The 19,202-nt window shown below is 47.3% G+C and overlaps 1 protein-coding gene across 3 annotated transcripts in view; it reads left to right on the top strand.

Moving 5' to 3' along the window:
* Positions 1–19,202, top strand: part of SPEN (spen family transcriptional repressor) — a 97,761-nt gene extending 78,559 nt beyond the window's left edge. For all 3 annotated transcript variants that reach the window (XM_077973326.1, XM_002808274.4, XM_015119868.3), the window contains 7 exons: positions 236–349; positions 1,635–1,735; positions 7,542–15,714; positions 16,623–17,132; positions 17,299–17,493; positions 18,198–18,356; positions 18,759–19,202. In XM_077973326.1, the coding sequence (XP_077829452.1) occupies positions 236–349; positions 1,635–1,735; positions 7,542–15,714; positions 16,623–17,132; positions 17,299–17,493; positions 18,198–18,356; positions 18,759–18,890 (9,384 nt within the window). In that variant the 3' untranslated portion in view covers positions 18,891–19,202. The remainder of the gene's footprint in view (positions 1–235; positions 350–1,634; positions 1,736–7,541; positions 15,715–16,622; positions 17,133–17,298; positions 17,494–18,197; positions 18,357–18,758) is intronic.

Below are 19,202 nucleotides of genomic sequence, written 5' to 3'. Positions count from 1 at the left end.
AATAAAGGCATAATATCTCAAGCCATAATATCTATGATTCTAAACTGTCCCTGCACATTTTCATTTTGTATTCAACAATGTGCATCACACTTTTTTTAAAAATAGAATAAAATATATAAAAATATATATTTTCTCATCAGTGTCTTTGTGACTTAGGATTTTGTTGGGACTGAAACTAAGTCCAGTGGATGAGGCTCTTATTTCTTTTTTGTTTGTTTGTTTGTTTGTTTTACAGGTGGTGTTTGACCGCTTAAAAGGCATGGCCCTGGTTCTCTACAATGAAATTGAATATGCACAAGCAGCTGTAAAAGAGACCAAAGGGAGAAAAATCGGTGGTAATAAAATTAAGGTGTGCAGAATGACTTTAAACAGAAGCAAAACAAAGTCCTATTTAAATCTCACCCTCTTGGGCCTGGCATGGTGGCTCATGCCTGTAATCCCAGCATTTTGGGAGGCCAAGGTGGGTGGATCACCTGAGGTCAGGAGTTCGAGACCAGCCTGATGAACATGTTGAAACCCTATCTCTACTAAAAATACAAAAAAATTAGCCGGGCGTGGTGGTGCATGCTTGTTAATCCCAGTTTCTTGGGAGGCTGAGGCAGGAGAATTGCTTGAACCCAGGAGGCGGAGGTTGCAGTGAGCCAAGATCATGCCATTGCACTCCAGCCTAGGTGACAGAGTGAGACTCCATCTCCCAAAAAAAAAAAAAAAAAAAAAAAAAATCTCATGCCGTTAGTAACTAGCATTTTATAGACTGCCAGCCTGCCAGCCAGGGGAGTGGCTTACAGGACATGTATGCTGTATCATTAGTGTTTAAGGGGAATATTACAATTTTATGCTCAGCTACTTGTGGGCACAGCATCTTTAAACCATTAGCCACAGATCCTTCCCTAAAAATCCTCTCATTCAAAGAAGTGCGCCTCTCAGTGTCTGGGTGCTGATACTCACACAGACACTCTCAACGCAGGCTCAACCACAGTCACCCATGGGTGTCTGACACCCAGGGCCTCATAGTATCAGTCCGGCATCCTGAACGTCTTTCTTTCCTTTCCTACTCCCCTGAAGAGTGGGTAGCCACTGAAAGCATAATTTTATGTCCAGTGTATGTATTTAAAAACTTGTGTTCATGATAGTTTGAAGGAATTTATGCACTTAATAACTATGGTTGTTAGGTTGAAAGAAGTATTTTAAAAATAAGATGATAAGATAATTGATAGCTGATGGACATCATATGCTTGAATAACTTTGAGGCCCAGCTGTGAGTAAAGTTTAAAATGTTCATCCATATTTTGTTTTATATTCTAACTGTAGTTTTGGCAACAGAGATTGCTGGATTTAGTTGATCTGATTACTTAATTGCCATTTCAGTTTTCCATTTTGCTTTTTTCACTCCACGATTGGATTTGAAACTTTATAAATTTCATTCCTTTATCACGATTTATACAGAATTTGAGAGATTTCAGGTTAATAAAATATAGTTTCAGTGATAAGGACTGTTTTACCTGAGATACATTGCCGTTTCCTGACATTTTCTCAGAAGGGCTATGTTGTGAAGAAATTTCAAATTTGGTAACATTTTTCCATCATTAAAAATCGAAACTTGCATCAAACACCTCTTTTTTTTTTTTTTAAAGGTGGATTTTGCAAATCGGGAAAGTCAGCTGGCTTTTTATCACTGCATGGAGAAATCTGGTCAAGACATCAGAGACTTTTATGAAATGTTAGCCGAAAGAAGGTATGTATTTTAAACTTATCAGTGTAGCTTGAGTTTTAATACAGAAACTTAAGATGGCATTAAATTTTATTTTTCACTCTTTACCCTCCTTTTATATTCTAGAATAGAGAACGCTTCTCTTTTATCACTTCATATGGAAACACAGGTTTATTTTTGTGAATTCAGTTTTCAGGTGATTCCTATGGGTTTGGAGCAACCTGTCTGGATTTCTCACTGAATGCTCCTAGAGCTTGAGTTACTGTTTTGCCAGGTGATAATGTACTTTTTTTTTTTTTTTGAGACAGGGTCTCACTCTGTCACCCAGACTGGAGTGCAGTGGCATGATCATGGCTCACTGCAATCTCTGCCTCATAGGCTCAAGTGATCCTCCCACGTCATCTTCTTGAGTAGCTGGGACTACAGACACTTGCCACCATGCTGGAGTAATTTTTGTAGAGATGGGGTTTCTCCATGTTGTCCAGGCTGGTCTTAAACTCCTGGGCTCAAGTGATCTGCCTGCCTTGGCCTCCCAAAGCGCTGGGATTACAGGTGTGAGCCATCGCACCTGGTCTGCTTTATGTGCCATTAATCATAAATACAAATCACCTCGCTTACAGTTACTTCTTAAAGTAAATGTATTAATATATGTTAGAGTGCATTATAAACTGTTAAATGGCTACATATTTAGTAATGACAACATCCAGGTTATCACCACACATGTGCTCATACATTTAACTAAAACAAACAAAAACTTCCAAAAGAATATCAAGAGCTTTATTTTAAAGTTGAATCTCTTAAATATTCAAAGTGAATCAATAAGCCAAACCACACGTAAACTGGCAACTGTGGCAATGTGCAGAGCAAACCTGATTTCCCCTTGTTAATACTTTCAGTTATGGTTATGTAGTATTTAATACCTTTTTCTGCTGAAATATAGTAAAGAATATAGTAAAGACTGAAATATAGTAAAACATCTTAAGATAATGTCACCAGATCTTCAATAGCTGATTACTTCTGAAAATGGAAATTTGGTCCATATGATGAAGCTGTTTTTCCAGACATGCCTCTGATTAAGTTTTCTGGAATGTTCCCACTAGGTCTCCACCCCTGTACTGTTAGACAAAAAGTTTGTGTGAAAAACGCCTTTAGACACTTGAGTTCAAAGTATGAAAAGGGCTCCATGGCGAGATGAGCCAAGTCAGGGTTGCGCTACCACAAGCCCTGTTGAATGCATTCCCTTTCTACTACCTCTTCTTGCCATTTCATTTTTGTTTAAGTGATAGCAAGTATTAATATATATTAATTCATTTCTTAGTGGAATATTGTACAACAGTCATTGAATACTTGGTGCTTTTTTTTTTTTTTTTTTTTTTTTTGCGATGGAGTCTTGCTCTGTTGCCCAGGCTAGAGTGCAGTGGTGCCTTCTTGGCTCACTGCAACCTCTGGCTTCCAGGTTCAAGCAATTCTCCTGCCTCAGCCTCCTGAGTAGCTGGGACTACAGGCGCATGCCACCACGTGTGGCTAATTTTTGTATTTTTAGTAGAGACGGGGTTTCACCATATTGGTCAGGCTGGTCTTGAACTCCTGACCTCGTGATCCGCCTTCCTTGGCCTCCCAAAGTGCTGGGATTACAGGCGTGAGCCACTGTACCCAGCCTACTTGGTGCTTTTTATTTTATTTTATTTATTTATTTTTTTTGAGACGGAGTCTTGCTCTGTCGCCCAGGCTGGAGTGCAGTGGCGCGATCTCGGCTCACTGCAAGCTCCGCCTCCTGGGTTCACGCCATTCTCCTGCCTCAGCCTCCCGAGTAGCTGGGACTACAGGCGCCCACCACCGCGCCCGGCTAATTTTTTTGTATTTTTAGTAGAGACGGGGTTTCACCGTGGTCTCGATCTCCTGACCTTGTGATCCGCCCGCCTCGGCCTCCCAAAGTGCTGGGATTACAGGCGTGAGCCACCGCGCCCGGCCTACTTGGTGCTTTTTAAATGAAAAATGCTCCCTACGGCCAAATTCTCAAAAGCTCAAACTTGTCAGGTTTCGATGGTTTCTCACCAGATCAGAATCCAAATTACAAAGCTTCAGAGATCAACACTCCTTTAGCTAGAAAGTCAGGCTTGATAGGCTGTTTTCTCAGTTGTGTGAGTGTAAGAGAGAGCGAGAGTGAGTGTAAAATTGTGTGGCCACATGCAAGAGAATGTGTGTGTCTTATGTCAGGAAAGGAAAAACTTCTCCATCCTGGCTTCCCAAGTAGCACTTTGAAGTAATTGTTAATACAGTAAATGCTTACAAGAAATTATCTATATGTGAGTAGAAAGCATCCTGGAGGCCTACTTGCACTTAAAAACATAGAAAATCCATTAAAATCCTCTGTGTACATTAAATATTTTAAAACAGCAGTTTTGTAAGGGTTGAATAATGTAATGTGGATGTTACTTTTTGTATATTACTACTTAAAACCTATTTTTTTTTTTTTTTTTTTGAGATGGAGTTTTGCTCTTGTTGCCCAGGCTGGAGTGCAGTGGCGCGATCTTGGCTCACCACAACCTCCGCCTCCCGGGTGCAAATGATTCTCCTGCCTCAGGCTCCCGAGTAGCTGGAATTACAGGCACGCGCCACCACGCCTGGCTAATTTTGCATTTTTAGTAGAGACGGGGTTTCTTCATGTTGGTCAGGCTGGTCTCAAACTCCCAACCTCAGGTGATCTGCCCGCCTCAGCCTCCCAAAGTGCTAGGATTACAGACGTGAGCCACTGCGCTCAGCCAAAACTCATTGTTTTTTTTTTTTTTTTAGTGATGAACTAACTGGCTTTGGGTTTGTTCTGTGTTTTTTCTCATGGTTATTTATCCTTCTCAAATGGCGGTTATCTCCTCATGAGGAAGCAGGAGGGTGTGGGACTTCACTGTGACCCAGGTTTGTCCCGTGTGGTTTCAGTCGGCAGTGCTTATGGAATGCATTTCTTGCGTAGACCTTGAGGATCTTTGCCTCTTCTATAGAATGGAAGTTATCTCACTAAATAGTTGATGCATGAATGAAAAAAATGCTTTAATGCTAATGATAATTCAGCTCAGGAATGCAAATAATAGCTGTATTTGCACAGGGCTTTCCCATTTTCTGAGTAGTACTTCATTTGATCCGTCACATACTCTGTCATGTAACCCTTTTTATGGAAAGAACTTTTGCTAATAAGGTCACAGGCCACTAAGGGCCTAGGCTGGGGATAAACCTAGGGTTCCTACCTGCTAGTGTATTGAGCTTACCCTTTACCATAGTGGTTCTTGAGATGAATTTACAGGGTCACATTGTGATTCAGATGACATCTACTTATGGTACTTTGGATACTGTTTGGTTTTGTGAACAGAGTTCTCTCTGAACCTTTCTGCAGTTCCTCAGTGTCCCCGTACATGGTCCAAGTGCCAGTTGTGTTGTCCCTGCTTAAACTGTTGAATTCTTTGAGGGCAGGACTGCTTATTTCTTTTGTTGTCATGGGGCCCAGCAAAATAAATATTTGTTAAGCTGAACAGTGCTCCAGCATGAATGTTTATACATATATTTCTGCCCTCCAAAACTTTTTTTCATGTTACTGCGTTTTATTATTATTATTATTATTATTTTTTGTAGAGATGGGGTCTCGCTGTGTTGATCCTGTCAGTCTTGAACTCCTGGCCTCAAGCAGGCTTCCCAAAGTGCTGGGATTACAAGCCTAAGCTACAATGCCTGCCCCATATTTTTAGATGTAGTTTTAGTTTGCTTAATTAAAAAGATACCTTGATACTGTGTTTTTAAAATATGACTCAGGCCTACCATTAATATGGGCAGTAAACTAATGACCATTCTAGGTGTCTTATTCACTTTATAATATTAGAAGGTATATAATGTGTTCACCTTCATGTGGAAAATACATCCCCAAAGTATGTATTTATGGTAGTAATGAGTTAAATTAGCCTGATTCCATGCCTAGTAACAGTTATTTATGAGCTGGCTGGTCAGTATTTAGACAAGGAATCTGATTCCCATGGAGCTATGGAAGGATCATCTTGAATCCAGTTAAACCAAATGTCATAGATACACAATAAAGTATTTTCTTTGAACGGAGAAAGTTCAATATAAGTACATACAATAGGCCAGGCATGGTGGCTCATGTCTGTAATCCTAGAACTTTGGGAGGGGCGGGCAGATCACCAGAGGTCAGAAGTTTGAGATCAGCCTGGCCAACACAGTGAACCTGTCTCTACCAAAAATACAAAAAAATTAGCCAAGCGTGGTGGCGCATGCCTGTATTCCCAGCTACTCATGGGGGTGGGGTAGGGTGGGGTGATGGTGAGGAGGAGAATCCCTTACACCCCAGAGGTGGAAGTTGCAGTGAGCCGAGATTGTGCCACTGCACTCCAGCCTGAGCTACAGAGTGAGACTCTGTCTCAAAAAAAAAAAAAATATATATATATATATATATATACACACACACACACACACACACACATATATATAGATATAGATAAAATAATGTGTTATCGATGTTTCCGGTGTTGGAATGTTCTGTCTAGATGCTTTGTTTGCTGTTCAAAGGAGTTGGAACATTATTTAGTAGCAGCTTTGATATATTTTTCTAAAGTTCATTCTTTCAACAAATAGTCAGTTGAGTCCTTTGAGCCAAGTGCTGTTGTAAGAGCTAGAGAAATTCTGGCCAAGAAGACAAAGCCTGTAACTTCATGGGGATTGAGTTCTAGTGTTCTTTCAGTGAGCTGCTAATGGTAATATTGTCTAGAATGAGCCAGGTGTATCTACGTGAGAGAACAAACATTGCTGAGAATGAACAAGTGAAGGAAGTAATTGGCCTCTGTTACAGGTGTATTTAATTTCATATAATATATGTTCTTGTGTGTAAATTTAATCCTATTTTGAATGCACCAGACAGGTCCCTGTAGAAGAAAACCTGTGGTGAGTTCCTTAAAACTGGAGGAGTTCTCTCTCGGTGCTTGTAGTCATCCCTGGTTTGTTAGTTGGCAGCCTAGGAGAAAGTGACATTTACTGAGGCCAAATGCCTGCCTAGGATTATGCTAGGAAAGTTTTTACAGATATTATCTTAATATTTTTAAGAGCTTTATGAGGAAAAGCTACCATCATTTTATGAGTGAGGAGACTGAGTTCAGAGAGTTTAACCAGGTTCCAGTGTATTTTTTAAAAATTGTGAATTAGATAGAAGTGTTACCAGTATCATACAAGTCACATAGATGGTAAGATTTTAGTTAAAATTTTTATCTGTTTTTCTAAACAGTGGATTTATTCCAAGTTGTGGTAAGAATATCTTTTTATTATTCTATATAGTAATTTTGTGGGAGACTTAGGAGTGTGGGGATATTGTCCAGTAACTAGTGTCTGCTTTGTCACACGCTGGAGTTACCAGAAACATTAAAAAAGGGTTGAATCACCACTGTCCAATAGAAGCATAATGTAAGTTATATAAGTTCTGTGTATGTAATTTTAAATTTTCTAGTAGCCACATTAAAAAGACAAAGTGAAATTAATTTTCTTTAATATATCTAAAATATTGTTTCAACATATAATCGGTCTAAATTGTTGTTGTTGTTTTTCTATAAACTATGTCTACAGAATTGAGTGTGTATTTTACACATCTCAATTTAGCTAGATTTCAAGTGCCTAGTAGCTACTTGAAGCTATAGTGGATAACCACTACAAACTAATCGTTTCACAAATGATTAAATAATGTCAAAGATTTTTTAGAAGCAGGAATTTCTGATTTCACGTGTATGATTTCATGCATAAGTGATGAGGAAACAAAAGAACTAATATCTTTGTTATTTTTTGGCAGAGAGGAACGAAGGGCATCCTACGACTATAACCAAGATCGTACATATTATGAGAGTGTTCGAACTCCAGGCACTTACCCTGAGGATTCCAGGCGGGACTATCCAGCTCGAGGGAGAGAGTTTTATTCAGAATGGGAAACTTACCAAGGAGACTACTATGAATCACGATACTACGATGATCCTCGGGAATACAGGGATTACAGGAATGATCCTTATGAACAAGATATTAGGGAATATAGTTACAGGCAAAGGGAACGAGAAAGAGAACGTGAAAGATTTGAGTCCGACCGGGACAGAGACCATGAGAGGAGGCCAATTGAACGAAGTCAAAGTCCAGTTCACTTGCGACGTCCACAGAGTCCTGGAGCGTCTCCCTCTCAGGCAGAGAGGTTGCCGAGTGATTCTGAGAGGAGGCTTTACAGCCGATCCTCAGACCGGAGTGGAAGCTGTAGCTCACTTTCCCCTCCAAGATATGAGAAACTTGACAAATCTCGTTTGGAGCGCTATACAAAAAATGAAAAGACTGATAAAGAACGAACTTTTGATCCCGAGAGAGTGGAGAGAGAGAGACGCTTAATACGGAAGGAAAAAGTGGAAAAGGACAAAACTGACAAGCAAAAACGCAAAGGAAAGGTTCACTCCCCTAGTTCTCAGTCTTCAGAAACCGACCAAGAAAATGAGCGAGAACAAAGCCCTGAAAAGCCAAGGAGTTCTAATAAACTGAGCAGAGAGAAAGCTGACAAAGAAGGAATAGCAAAAAACCGCCTAGATCTCATGCCTTGCGTGGTTTTGACTCGAGTGAAAGAGAAAGAGGGAAAGGTCATTGACCACACTCCTGTGGAAAAGTTGAAAGCCAAGCTTGATAATGACACTATTAAATCTTCAGCCCTGGACCAGAAACTTCAGGTCTCTCAGACGGAGCCTGCAAAGTCTGACTTGTCTAAACTGGAATCTGTTAGAATGAAAGTACCAAAGGAAAAGGGGCTTTCAAGCCATGTTGAAGTGGTGGAGAAGGAGGGCAGGCTTAAAGCCAGGAAGCACCTCAAGCCTGAGCAGGCTGCAGACGGGGTAAGTGCTGTGGATCTGGAAAAGCTGGAAGCAAGGAAAAGGCGCTTTGCAGATTCCAATTTAAAAGCAGAAAAGCAAAAACCAGAGGTCAAGAAAAGCAGTCCAGAGATGGAGGATGCTCGCATGCTTTCAAAAAAGCAGCCTGACGTATCCTCTAGAGAGGTCATTCTGCTGAGGGAAGGAGAGGCCGAAAGAAAGCCTGTGAGGAAAGAAATTCTTAAAAGAGAATCTAAAAAAATCAAACTGGACAGACTTAATACTGTTGCCAGCCCCAAAGACTGTCAGGAGCTTGCCAGTATTTCTGTTGGGTCTGGCTCAAGGCCCAGCTCAGACCTACAAGCAAGACTGGGAGAACCAACAGGTGAATCTGTGGAAAATCAAGAAATCCAATCAAAAAAACCCATTCCCTCAAAACCACAGCTCAAACAGCTACAGGTATTAGATGATCAAGGACCAGAGAGAGAAGACGTTAGGAAAAACTACTGCAGTCTTCGTGATGAAACACCTGAACGTAAATCAGGCCAAGAGAAATCACATTCAGTAAATACTGAAGAAAAAATTGGCATTGACATCGATCACACGCAGAGTTACCGAAAACAAATGGAGCAGAGTCGTAGGAAACAGCAGATGGAAATGGAAATAGCCAAGTCTGAGAAGTTTGGCAGTCCTAAAAAAGATGTAGATGAATATGAAAGACGTAGCCTCGTTCACGAGGTAGGCAAACCCCCTCAAGATGTCACCGATGACTCTCCTCCCAGCAAAAAGAAAAGGATGGATCATGTTGATTTTGATATCTGCACCAAGAGAGAACGGAATTACAGAAGTTCACGCCAAATCAGCGAAGATTCTGAAAGGACTGGTTGTTCTCCCAGTGTCCGACATGGTTCCTTCCATGAAGACGAGGATCCCATAGGCTCCCCTAGGCTAATGTCAGTAAAGGGGTCTCCTAAAGTAGATGAAAAAGTCCTCCCCTATTCTAACATAACAGTCAGGGAAGAGTCTTTAAAATTTAATCCTTATGATTCTAGCAGGAGAGAACAGATGGCAGATATGGCCAAAATAAAACTATCTGTCTTGAATTCTGAAGATGAACTAAATCGTTGGGACTCTCAGATGAAACAAGATGCCAGCAGATTTGATGTGAGTTTCCCAAACAGCATAATTAAGAGAGATAGCCTTCGAAAAAGGTCTGTACGAGATCTGGAACCTGGAGAGGTGCCTTCTGATTCTGATGAAGATGGTGAACACAAATCCCACTCACCCAGAGCCTCTGCATTATATGAAAGTTCTCGATTGTCTTTTTTATTGAGGGACAGAGAAGACAAGCTACGTGAGCGAGATGAAAGACTCTCTAGTTCTTTAGAAAGGAACAAATTTTACTCTTTTGCATTGGATAAGACAATCACACCAGACACTAAAGCTTTGCTTGAAAGAGCTAAATCCCTCTCTTCATCTCGTGAAGAAAATTGGTCTTTTCTTGATTGGGACTCCCGATTTGCAAATTTTCGAAACAACAAAGATAAAGAAAAGGTTGACTCTGCTCCAAGACCTATTCCATCCTGGTACATGAAAAAGAAGAAAATTAGGACTGATTCAGAAGGGAAAATGGATGATAAGAAAGAGGACCATAAAGAAGAAGAGCAAGAGAGGCAGGAATTGTTTGCTTCTCGTTTTTTACACAGCTCAATCTTTGAACAAGATTCCAAGCGATTGCAGCATCTAGAGAGAAAAGAGGAAGACTCTGACTTCATTTCTGGTAGGATCTATGGTAAGCAGACATCTGAGGGAGCAAACAGCACAACTGATTCCATTCAAGAACCAGTAGTTCTGTTCCATAGCAGATTTATGGAGCTCACACGAATGCAACAGAAAGAAAAAGAAAAAGACCAGAAACCCAAAGAGGTTGAGAAACAGGAAGATATAGAGAATCATCCCAAGACCCCAGAATCTGCTCCTGAGAATAAAGATGCAGAACTAAAAACTCCACCTTCCGTTGGGCCTCCAAGTGTCACAGTCGCAACTCTAGAGTCAGCCCCATCAGCACTAGAGAAGACCGCTGGTGACAAAATGGTAGAGGCGCCTTTGGTAACAGAAGATAAGACTGTGGAGCCAGCCACTGTCTCAGAAGAAGCAAAGCCTGTGTCTGAACCTGCTCCTGCCCCTGTGGAACAGCCGGAACAAGTGGACCTGCCCCCAGGAGCAGACCCCAATAAAGAAGCTGCTGTGATTCCGGCAGGTGTTGAGGAAGGTTCATTAGGTGACCAGCTGCCTTATCTGGATGCCAAGCCTCCAACTCCCGGGGCCTCGTTTTCCCAGGCAGAGAGCAATGTAGATCCAGAGCCTGACAGTACCCAGCCACTTTCAAAACCAGCTCAGAAGTCTGAGGAGGCCAGTGAGCCAAAGGCTGAAAAGCCAGACACCACTGCAGATGCTGAGCCTGATGCAAACCAGAAAGCTGAAGCTGTTCCTGAGGCTCAGCCCCCAGCTTCTGAAGATTTAGAGGTTGATCCTCCAGTTGCTACAAAGGATAAAAAGCCAAACAAAAGCAAGCGTTCAAAGACCCCTGTTCAGGCACCTGCAGTAAGTATCGTGGAGAAGCCCGTCACAAGGAAGAGTGAGAGGATAGACCGGGAAAAACTCAAGCGGTCCAATTCTCCTCGGGTAGAAGCACAGAAGCTTTTGGAATTGAAGATGGAGGCAGAGAAGATTACAAGGACTGCTTCTAAAAACTCTGCTGCAGACCTTGAACATCCCGAACCAAGTTTGCCTCTTAGCCGAACAAGGCGCCGTAATGTAAGGAGCGTCTATGCAACCATGGGTGACCATGAAAACCGCTCTCCTGTCAAAGAGCCCATTGAGCAACCAAGAGTGACCAGAAAGAGATTGGAGCGAGAGCTTCAGGAGGCCGCGGCGGTTCCCACCACCCCTCGGAGGGGAAGGCCTCCAAAGACACGCCGGCGAGCCGATGAAGAGGAGGAGAACGAGACCAAGGAACCTGCAGAAACACTCAAGCCACCTGAGGGATGGCGGTCCCCACGGTCCCAGAAAACTGCAGCTGGTGGTGGCCCCCAAGGGAAAAAGGGAAGAAATGAACTGAAGGTGGATGCTGCACGTCCTGAGGCCACCACTGAGGTGGGCCCCCAAATAAGTGTGAAAGAGAGCCCCACGGAACCCAAGGCTGCTGAGGAAGAGGCAGGGAGCGAACAGAAATGTGACAGAAAAGATGCTGGCACAGACAAAAATCTCCCTGAAGCCGCCCCTGTTGAAGTTGTAGAGAAAAAACCGGCCCCTGAAAAAAACTCCAAATCAAAGAGAGGAAGATCTCGAAACTCCAGGTTAGCAGTGGACAAATCTGCAAGTCTGAAAAATGTGGATGCTGCTGTCAGTCCCAGGGGGGCTGCAGCACAGGCAGGGGAGAGGGAACCCGGGGTGGTGGCAGTCTCCCCTGAGAAAAGTGAGAGTCCCCAAAAGGAGGATGGTTTATCATCCCAATTGAAAAGTGATCCAGTTGATCCAGACAAGGAATCAGAGAAAGACGCGTCTGCCTCTGGGCCGTCCCCAGAAGCCACCCAGTTAGCCAAGCAGATGGAGCTGGAGCAGGCTGTGGAACACATCGCAAAGCTTGCCGAGGCCTCTGCCTCTGCTGCCTATAAGGCAGATGCACCAGAGGGCCTTGCCCCAGAAGACAGGGACAAGCCTGCACACCAAGCAAGTGAAACAGAGCTGGCTGCGGCCATTGGCTCCATCATCAATGACATTTCTGGGGAGCCAGAAAACTTCCCAGCACCTCCACCTTTTCCTGGAGAATCCCAGACAGATCTGCAGCCCCACGCAGGTGCACAGGCGCTGCAGCCTTCTGAGGAAGGAATGGAGACGGATGAGGCTGTATCTGGCATCCTGGAAACTGAGGCTGCTACAGAATCTTCGAGGCCACCAGTCAATGCTCCTGACCCCTCAGCAGGCCCAACAGATACCAAGGAAGCCAGAGGAAATAGCAGTGAAACCTCACACTCAGCGCCAGAAGCCAAAGGGTCTAAAGAAGTGGAAGTCACTCTTGTTCGGAAAGACAAAGGGCGCCAGAAGACAACCCGATCACGCCGCAAACGGAACACAAACAAGAAAGTGGTGGTTCCTGTAGAGAGCCATGTCCCTGAATCTGACCAAGCTCAAGGCGAGAGTCCTGCTGCAAATGAGGGGACAACACTACAGCACCCCGAAGCCCCACAGGAAGAAAAGCAGAGTGAGAAACCCCATTCCACTCCTCCTCAGTCATGTACTTCTGACCCAAGCAAGACTCCCTCCACAGAGAATTCATCCCAAGAGATCAGTGTTGAGGAAAGGACTCCAACCAAAGCATCTGTGCCCCCAGACCTTCCCCAGCCCCCCCAGCCAGTGCCGGTGGATGAGGAACCTCAAGCCAGGTTCAGGGTGCATTCCATCATTGAGAGTGACCCGGTGACCCCACCCAGCGATCCAAGCATCCCCATACCCACACTGCCTTCTGTAACTGCAGCAAAGCTTTCACCTCCTGTCTCCTCTGGGGGAATCCCACATCAGAGCCCCCCTACTAAGGTGACAGAGTGGATCACAAGGCAGGAGGAGTCACGGGCTCAGTCTACTCCATCTCCAGCTCTTCCCCCAGACACAAAGGCCTCTGACGTCGACACCAGCTCCAGCACCCTGAGGAAGATTCTCATGGACCCCAAGTATGTGTCTGCAACAGGTGTCACTTCCACAAGTGTCACCACGGCCATTGCAGAGCCTGTCAGTGCTGCCCCTTGCCTACATGAGGCCCCGCCCCCTCCAGTTGAATCTAAAAAGCCTTTAGAAGAAAAAACAACAGCTCCAGTGACAAACAACTCTGAGACACAAGCCTCGGAGGTGCCGGTAGCTGCTGACAAGGAAAAGGTGGCTCCAGTCATTGCTCCCAAAATTACCTCTGTTATTAGCCGGATGCCTGTCAGCATTGACTTGGAAAATTCACAGAAGATAACCTTGGCAAAACCAGCTCCTCAAACCCTCACTGGCCTGGTGAGTGCGCTCACTGGCCTGGTGAATGTCTCCCTGGTCCCAGTGAATGCCCTGAAAGGTCCCGTGAAGGGCTCAGTGACCACACTGAAAAGTTTGGTGAGCACCCCTGCTGGACCCGTGAACGTCCTGAAGGGGCCTGTGAATGTTCTTACGGGGCCAGTGAATGTTCTCACCACTCCAGTGAACGCCACGGTGGGCACAGTGAATGCCGCCCCAGGCACGGTTAATGCTGCCGCGAGTGCAGTGAATGCCACAGCAAGTGCAGTGACCGTCACAGCGGGTGCGGTTACTGCTGCATCTGGTGGTGTGACGGCCACAACAGGCACGGTGACAATGGCAGGGGCAGTGATTGCGCCGTCAGCAAAGTGCAAACAGAGAGCGAGTGCTAATGAAAACAATCGGTTTCACCCAGGGTCCATGCCTGTGATCGACGATCGTCCAGCAGACGCAGGCTCAGGGGCGGGACTGCGTGTGAACACTTCCGAAGGGGTTGTGCTCCTGAGTTATTCAGGGCAGAAGACTGAAGGCCCACAGCGGATCAGCGCCAAGATCAGCCAGATCCCCCCGGCCAGTGCAATGGACATTGAATTTCAGCAGTCGGTGTCCAAGTCCCAGGTCAAACCGGATTCTGTCACAGCATCGCAGCCTCCATCCAAAGGTCCTCAAGCTCCTGCAGGCTATGCAAACGTGGCCACCCATTCCACGTTGGTACTGACCGCCCAGACATATAACGCCTCTCCTGTGATTTCGTCTGTGAAGGCCGATAGGCCATCCTTGGAGAAGCCCGAGCCCATTCACCTCTCGGTGTCCACGCCTGTCACCCAGGGAGGCACGGTGAAGGTTCTCACCCAGGGGATCAACACGCCCCCTGTGCTGGTTCACAACCAGCTGGTCCTCACCCCAAGCATTGTCACCACAAACAAAAAGCTTGCTGACCCCGTCACCCTTAAAATTGAGACCAAGGTCCTTCAGCCGGCCAACCTGGGGTCCACGCTTACGCCCCACCACCCTCCTGCTCTGCCCAGCAAACTGCCTACAGAAGTAAACCATGTCCCCTCGGGGCCCAGCATCCCAGCAGATCGAACTGTCTCCCATTTGGCAGCCACAAAGCTCGACGCTCATTCTCCTCGACCCAGTGGACCCGGGCCGTCCTCATTCCCAAGGGCAAGCCACCCTAGCAGCACTGCCTCCACGGCGCTCTCCACCAATGCCACAGTCATGCTGGCTGCAGGCATTCCAGTGCCCCAGTTCATCTCCAGCATCCACCCAGAGCAGTCTGTCATCATGCCACCCCACAGCATCACCCAGACTGTGTCCCTGAGCCACCTCTCGCAGGGCGAGGTGAGAATGAACACTCCCACGCTGCCCAGTATCACCTACAGCATCCGGCCAGAAGCGCTTCACTCTCCTCGGGCTCCGCTGCAGCCCCAGCAAATAGAGGTCAGGGCCCCACAGCGTGCCAGCACCCCGCAGCCAGCCCCAGCTGGCGTGCCTGCGCTGGCCTCCCAGCACCCTCCCGAGGAGGAAGTGCATTATCACCTTCCCGTCGCTCGAGCCGCAGCCCCTGTGCAGTCAGAGGTACTAGTCATGCAGTCTGAGTACCGACTGCACCCCTATACCGTGCCGCGGGATGTGAGGATCATGGTGCATCCACATGTGACAGCAGTCAGCGAGCAGCCCAGGGCCGCGGATGGGGTCGTGAAGGTGCCACCAGCCAGCAAGGCCCCTCAGCAGCCAGGGAAGGAAGCTGCCAAGACACCAGATGCCAAAGCCACCCCCGCCCCTGCCCCCGTCCCTGTCCCTGTCCCCATCCCCCTCCCTGCTCCTGCCCCTGCCCCTCACAGTGAGGCCCGTATCCTCACAGTTACCCCCAGTAACCAACTCCAGGGCCTGCCTCTGACCCCTCCTGTGGTGGTGACCCACGGGGTGCAGATTGTGCACTCCAGCGGGGAGCTGTTTCAAGAGTACCGGTACGGCGACATCCGCACCTACCACCCCCCAGCCCAGCTCACACACACTCAGTTTCCTGCTGCTTCCTCTGTTGGCCTGCCTTCCCGGACCAAGACAGCTGCTCAGGTGAGCCGGCCAGGTATCTCCCCACTGTCTTTTGGGCATGTGCTTGTGGGGCTCAGCAGGCTTTTAAGCAAAGATGTGTTAAGGAAATCAGGGGCCAGGTGTGGTGACTTATGCCTGTAATCCCAGCACTGTGGGAGGCCCAGACAGGATGACTGCTTAAGCCCAGGAGTTCGAGACCAGCCTGGGCAACATGGCAAAACCCCATCTCTACAAAAATACATATATATATGTAAAAATTAGCCAGGTGTGGTGGCACACACCTGTGGTTTCAGCTACTTGGGAGGCTGAGGTGGGAAAATAGCTTGAGCCCTGGGGGCAGAGGTTGCATTGAACCAAGATTGTGCCACTACGCTCCAGTGACAGAGTGAGACACAGTCTCAAAAACAAAACAAAAAACACCAGCCGGGCGTAGTGGCTCACGCCTGTAATCCCAACACTTTGGGAGGCCAAGGCTGGCAGATCACTTGAGGTCAGGAGTTCAAGACCAGCTTGGCCAACATGGTGAGACCCTGTCCCTACTTAAAGAAAAAGAAATCCGCCTTTTGGTAAAGATAGTGGTTGAGTACAAGTGAACTGGTCAGCTAGTTCCTAAAGATGTTGGTCTTTTCATGAGTTTAAAGAGCTTTCTTAGTCCTGAGATGAAAGAATTAGATTATATCATGGGGAGCTCTGCATATGGGGAGGGAGCTCTTGCTGGGTGGTGTCAGTGGGAAGCAGGTAATCAGGGATCTCTCCTTACCTGGAACCCCGAGAGCAGCTCCGTTGATTCAGGCTCCTTCTGTGGGCCTGACTTAATGGGAGATGCCATATCTTACCCTTTCGCTATGGCCCTTTGAGTCATTTGTTGGGCCCAGGGTCTTGTGCACAACAGACTGACTCTGTCCCTTTGCCTTCCTTCCCAACCCCAGGGCCCTCCTCCTGAAGGTGAGCCCCCGCAGCCCCCTCAGCCTGTGCAGTCCACACAGCCAGCCCAGCCTGTGCAGTCCACACAGCCTGCCCAGACAGCACCACCCTGCCCGCCCTCCCAACTCAGCCAGCCCGGCCAGCCACCAAGCGGCAAGATGCCTCAAGTGTCCCAGGAGGCAAAGGGGACTCAGACGGGATTAGAGCAGCCTCGCCTCCCAGCTGGACCTGCAAACAGGCCGCCTGAGCCTCATACCCAGGTTCAGAGGGCACAAGTGGAAACAGGCCCAACTTCCTTCCCCTCCCCTGTGTCTGTCTCCATGAAGCCTGACCTTCCAGTCCCTCTTCCCACTCAGACTGCCCCAAAACAGCCGTTGTTTGTCCCAACAACCTCTGGCCCCAGCACCCCACCAGGACTGGTTCTGCCACACACTGAATTCCAGCCAACCCCCAAACAAGATTCCTCTCCACACCTGACTTCACAGAGACCCGTGGATATGGTTCAGCTTCTGAAGGTAAGCATGAGCAGGGGCTGCGCTTCCTGGCCCCTAGATTTTATGCCATGTCAAATGTACTAAGATTTCCTAGTTAACAGACCCGCAAGCTACAGCCTCTGGCTGTGTCCAGCGTGGTTCAGCCCTCCGGCCATGAGCTTACTTCTGTTTGTTTCCCTTTGAGCAGAAGTACCCCATCGTGTGGCAGGGCCTGCTGGCCCTGAAGAATGACACAGCTGCTGTGCAGCTCCACTTCGTCTCTGGCAACAATGTCCTGGCCCATCGGTCCCTGCCCCTTTCTGAAGGAGGGCCCCCACTAAGGATCGCCCAGAGGATGCGGCTGGAGGCATCGCAGCTGGAAGGGGTTGCCCGAAGGATGACGGTAAGACTCTCAGGCCCAGGTGAGCAACTGCCCCACCTACAGGGAGGGAAGACGCAGGTAGTCCCTGCCAGCCCATCTCCCTGATCTGTCATGGAAGCGTTAACTTCGTTGTTGTTGGAACAGAGTCTCACTCTGTCTCCCAAGCTGGAGTGCAACAGCACAATCTCTGTTCACCGTAGCCTCTGCCTCCCGGGTTGAAGGCATTCCTGTGCCTCAGCCTCCTGAATAGCTGGGATTATAGGCATGCACCACCATGGCGCCACCATGCTCAGCTAATTTTTGTATTTTTAGTAGAGATGGGGTTTCACCATGTTGGCCAGGCCAGTCTTGAACTCTTGACCTCAAGTGATCTGGCTGCCTCGGCCTCCCAAAGTGCTGGGATTACAGGCCTGAGCCACTGTGCCTGGCCGGTATTACTGAAGTGAGCAATGAAGGGTCCACTATGCTTCTACTTGGGGCGGGGGATGTAAAGTACCTCTAGACCCAGAAACAAGGCTTTACAGTTTTTAAAAATTATTTTTTAAATCAGCTTTCTCAGGTTGAAAAAGCTTTTTTTTTTTTTTTTTTTTTTCATTCAAATATCAGGGTAGACTTTAAAGTCACCTCAGAGGTGGGGGTTTTTGTGGACCTGATACCGTGGGTTGGATGTGGGCTGCTGTTTGACTAAGAGGCCCCTGCTCACTGGCGGCTGGCCTCTGCCTCAGGTGGAGACAGATTACTGTCTGCTGCTGGCTCTGCCCTGTGGCCGCGACCAAGAGGATGTTGTGAGCCAGACCGAGTCCCTCAAGGCTGCCTTCATCACTTACCTGCAGGCTAAGCAGGCGGCAGGGATCATCAACGTTCCCAACCCTGGCTCCAATCAGGTCGGTTGTCCTGTGTCCTTCCTTCACATACACACCCACAGGTGGGGCTGGTCAGGGTTGGTAGGTGGACTGACTCTTCTGGTACCCACTAGATCTGGCCGCAGAGCTTCCCAGAGGTGGGTAAAGGGGCATTTTGGACAGAAGTCAATAGAGCACATAGGGCGGGGCGCCATCACCCATCCTGAAGAGAACCCAGGGAACCACTGAGAACACAGGTTTTCCATGAGTTTAAAGATAGGGAAGAGGGCCCCAGGGGGTTCCTGTATATAGTTTTCTGACACCTGCTGGTTGGGGACTGACTTGGCCTGGCTCTTAGCATTGGGCCTCTTCAGGGCGCCCCTGTGGAAATGGAGTTGTGGGGGTCAAGAGAGGGTCCCACTTTGCTCTCTATCCTGTCTCCAGCCTGCCTACGTGCTGCAGATCTTCCCGCCTTGTGAGTTCTCTGAGAGTCACCTGTCCCGCCTGGCCCCTGACCTCCTTGCCAGCATCTCCAACATCTCTCCCCACCTCATGATTGTCATTGCCTCCGTGTGAGCCACTGAGTGGTTATCACCTCAGTGAATCTTCCCAGGGCCCTGCAGTAAAAACAAAGGACAACCCAGCCAAGCAGAGGAAGAAGCTGCCGAAGGGGACAGACTCCACTGCCAGACGGCCAGCCTCTCGCTGTCCTGCCGCCCGGCTCAGTCGGACAGACTTCCTCTGGGAGTGGTGCTGCTACCTTGTATGTTTACATGATGCTTTAGCCCAAGGACACATCACCAACCGATGGACTCGCAGACACCCTGGGGCTGGGTTTCTCTCTCCTCTTTTTGGAGAAAAGGAACAGGGCAGTGGAATGAAAAAAAA

The sequence above is a fragment of the Macaca mulatta genome, chromosome 1, assembly GCF_049350105.2.
Source record: "Macaca mulatta isolate MMU2019108-1 chromosome 1, T2T-MMU8v2.0, whole genome shotgun sequence".
Taxonomy (NCBI): Eukaryota; Metazoa; Chordata; class Mammalia; order Primates; family Cercopithecidae; genus Macaca; species Macaca mulatta.
The sequence above is the reverse complement of the archived record's forward strand: the minus strand, read 5'-3'. Positions and strand labels throughout refer to the sequence as shown.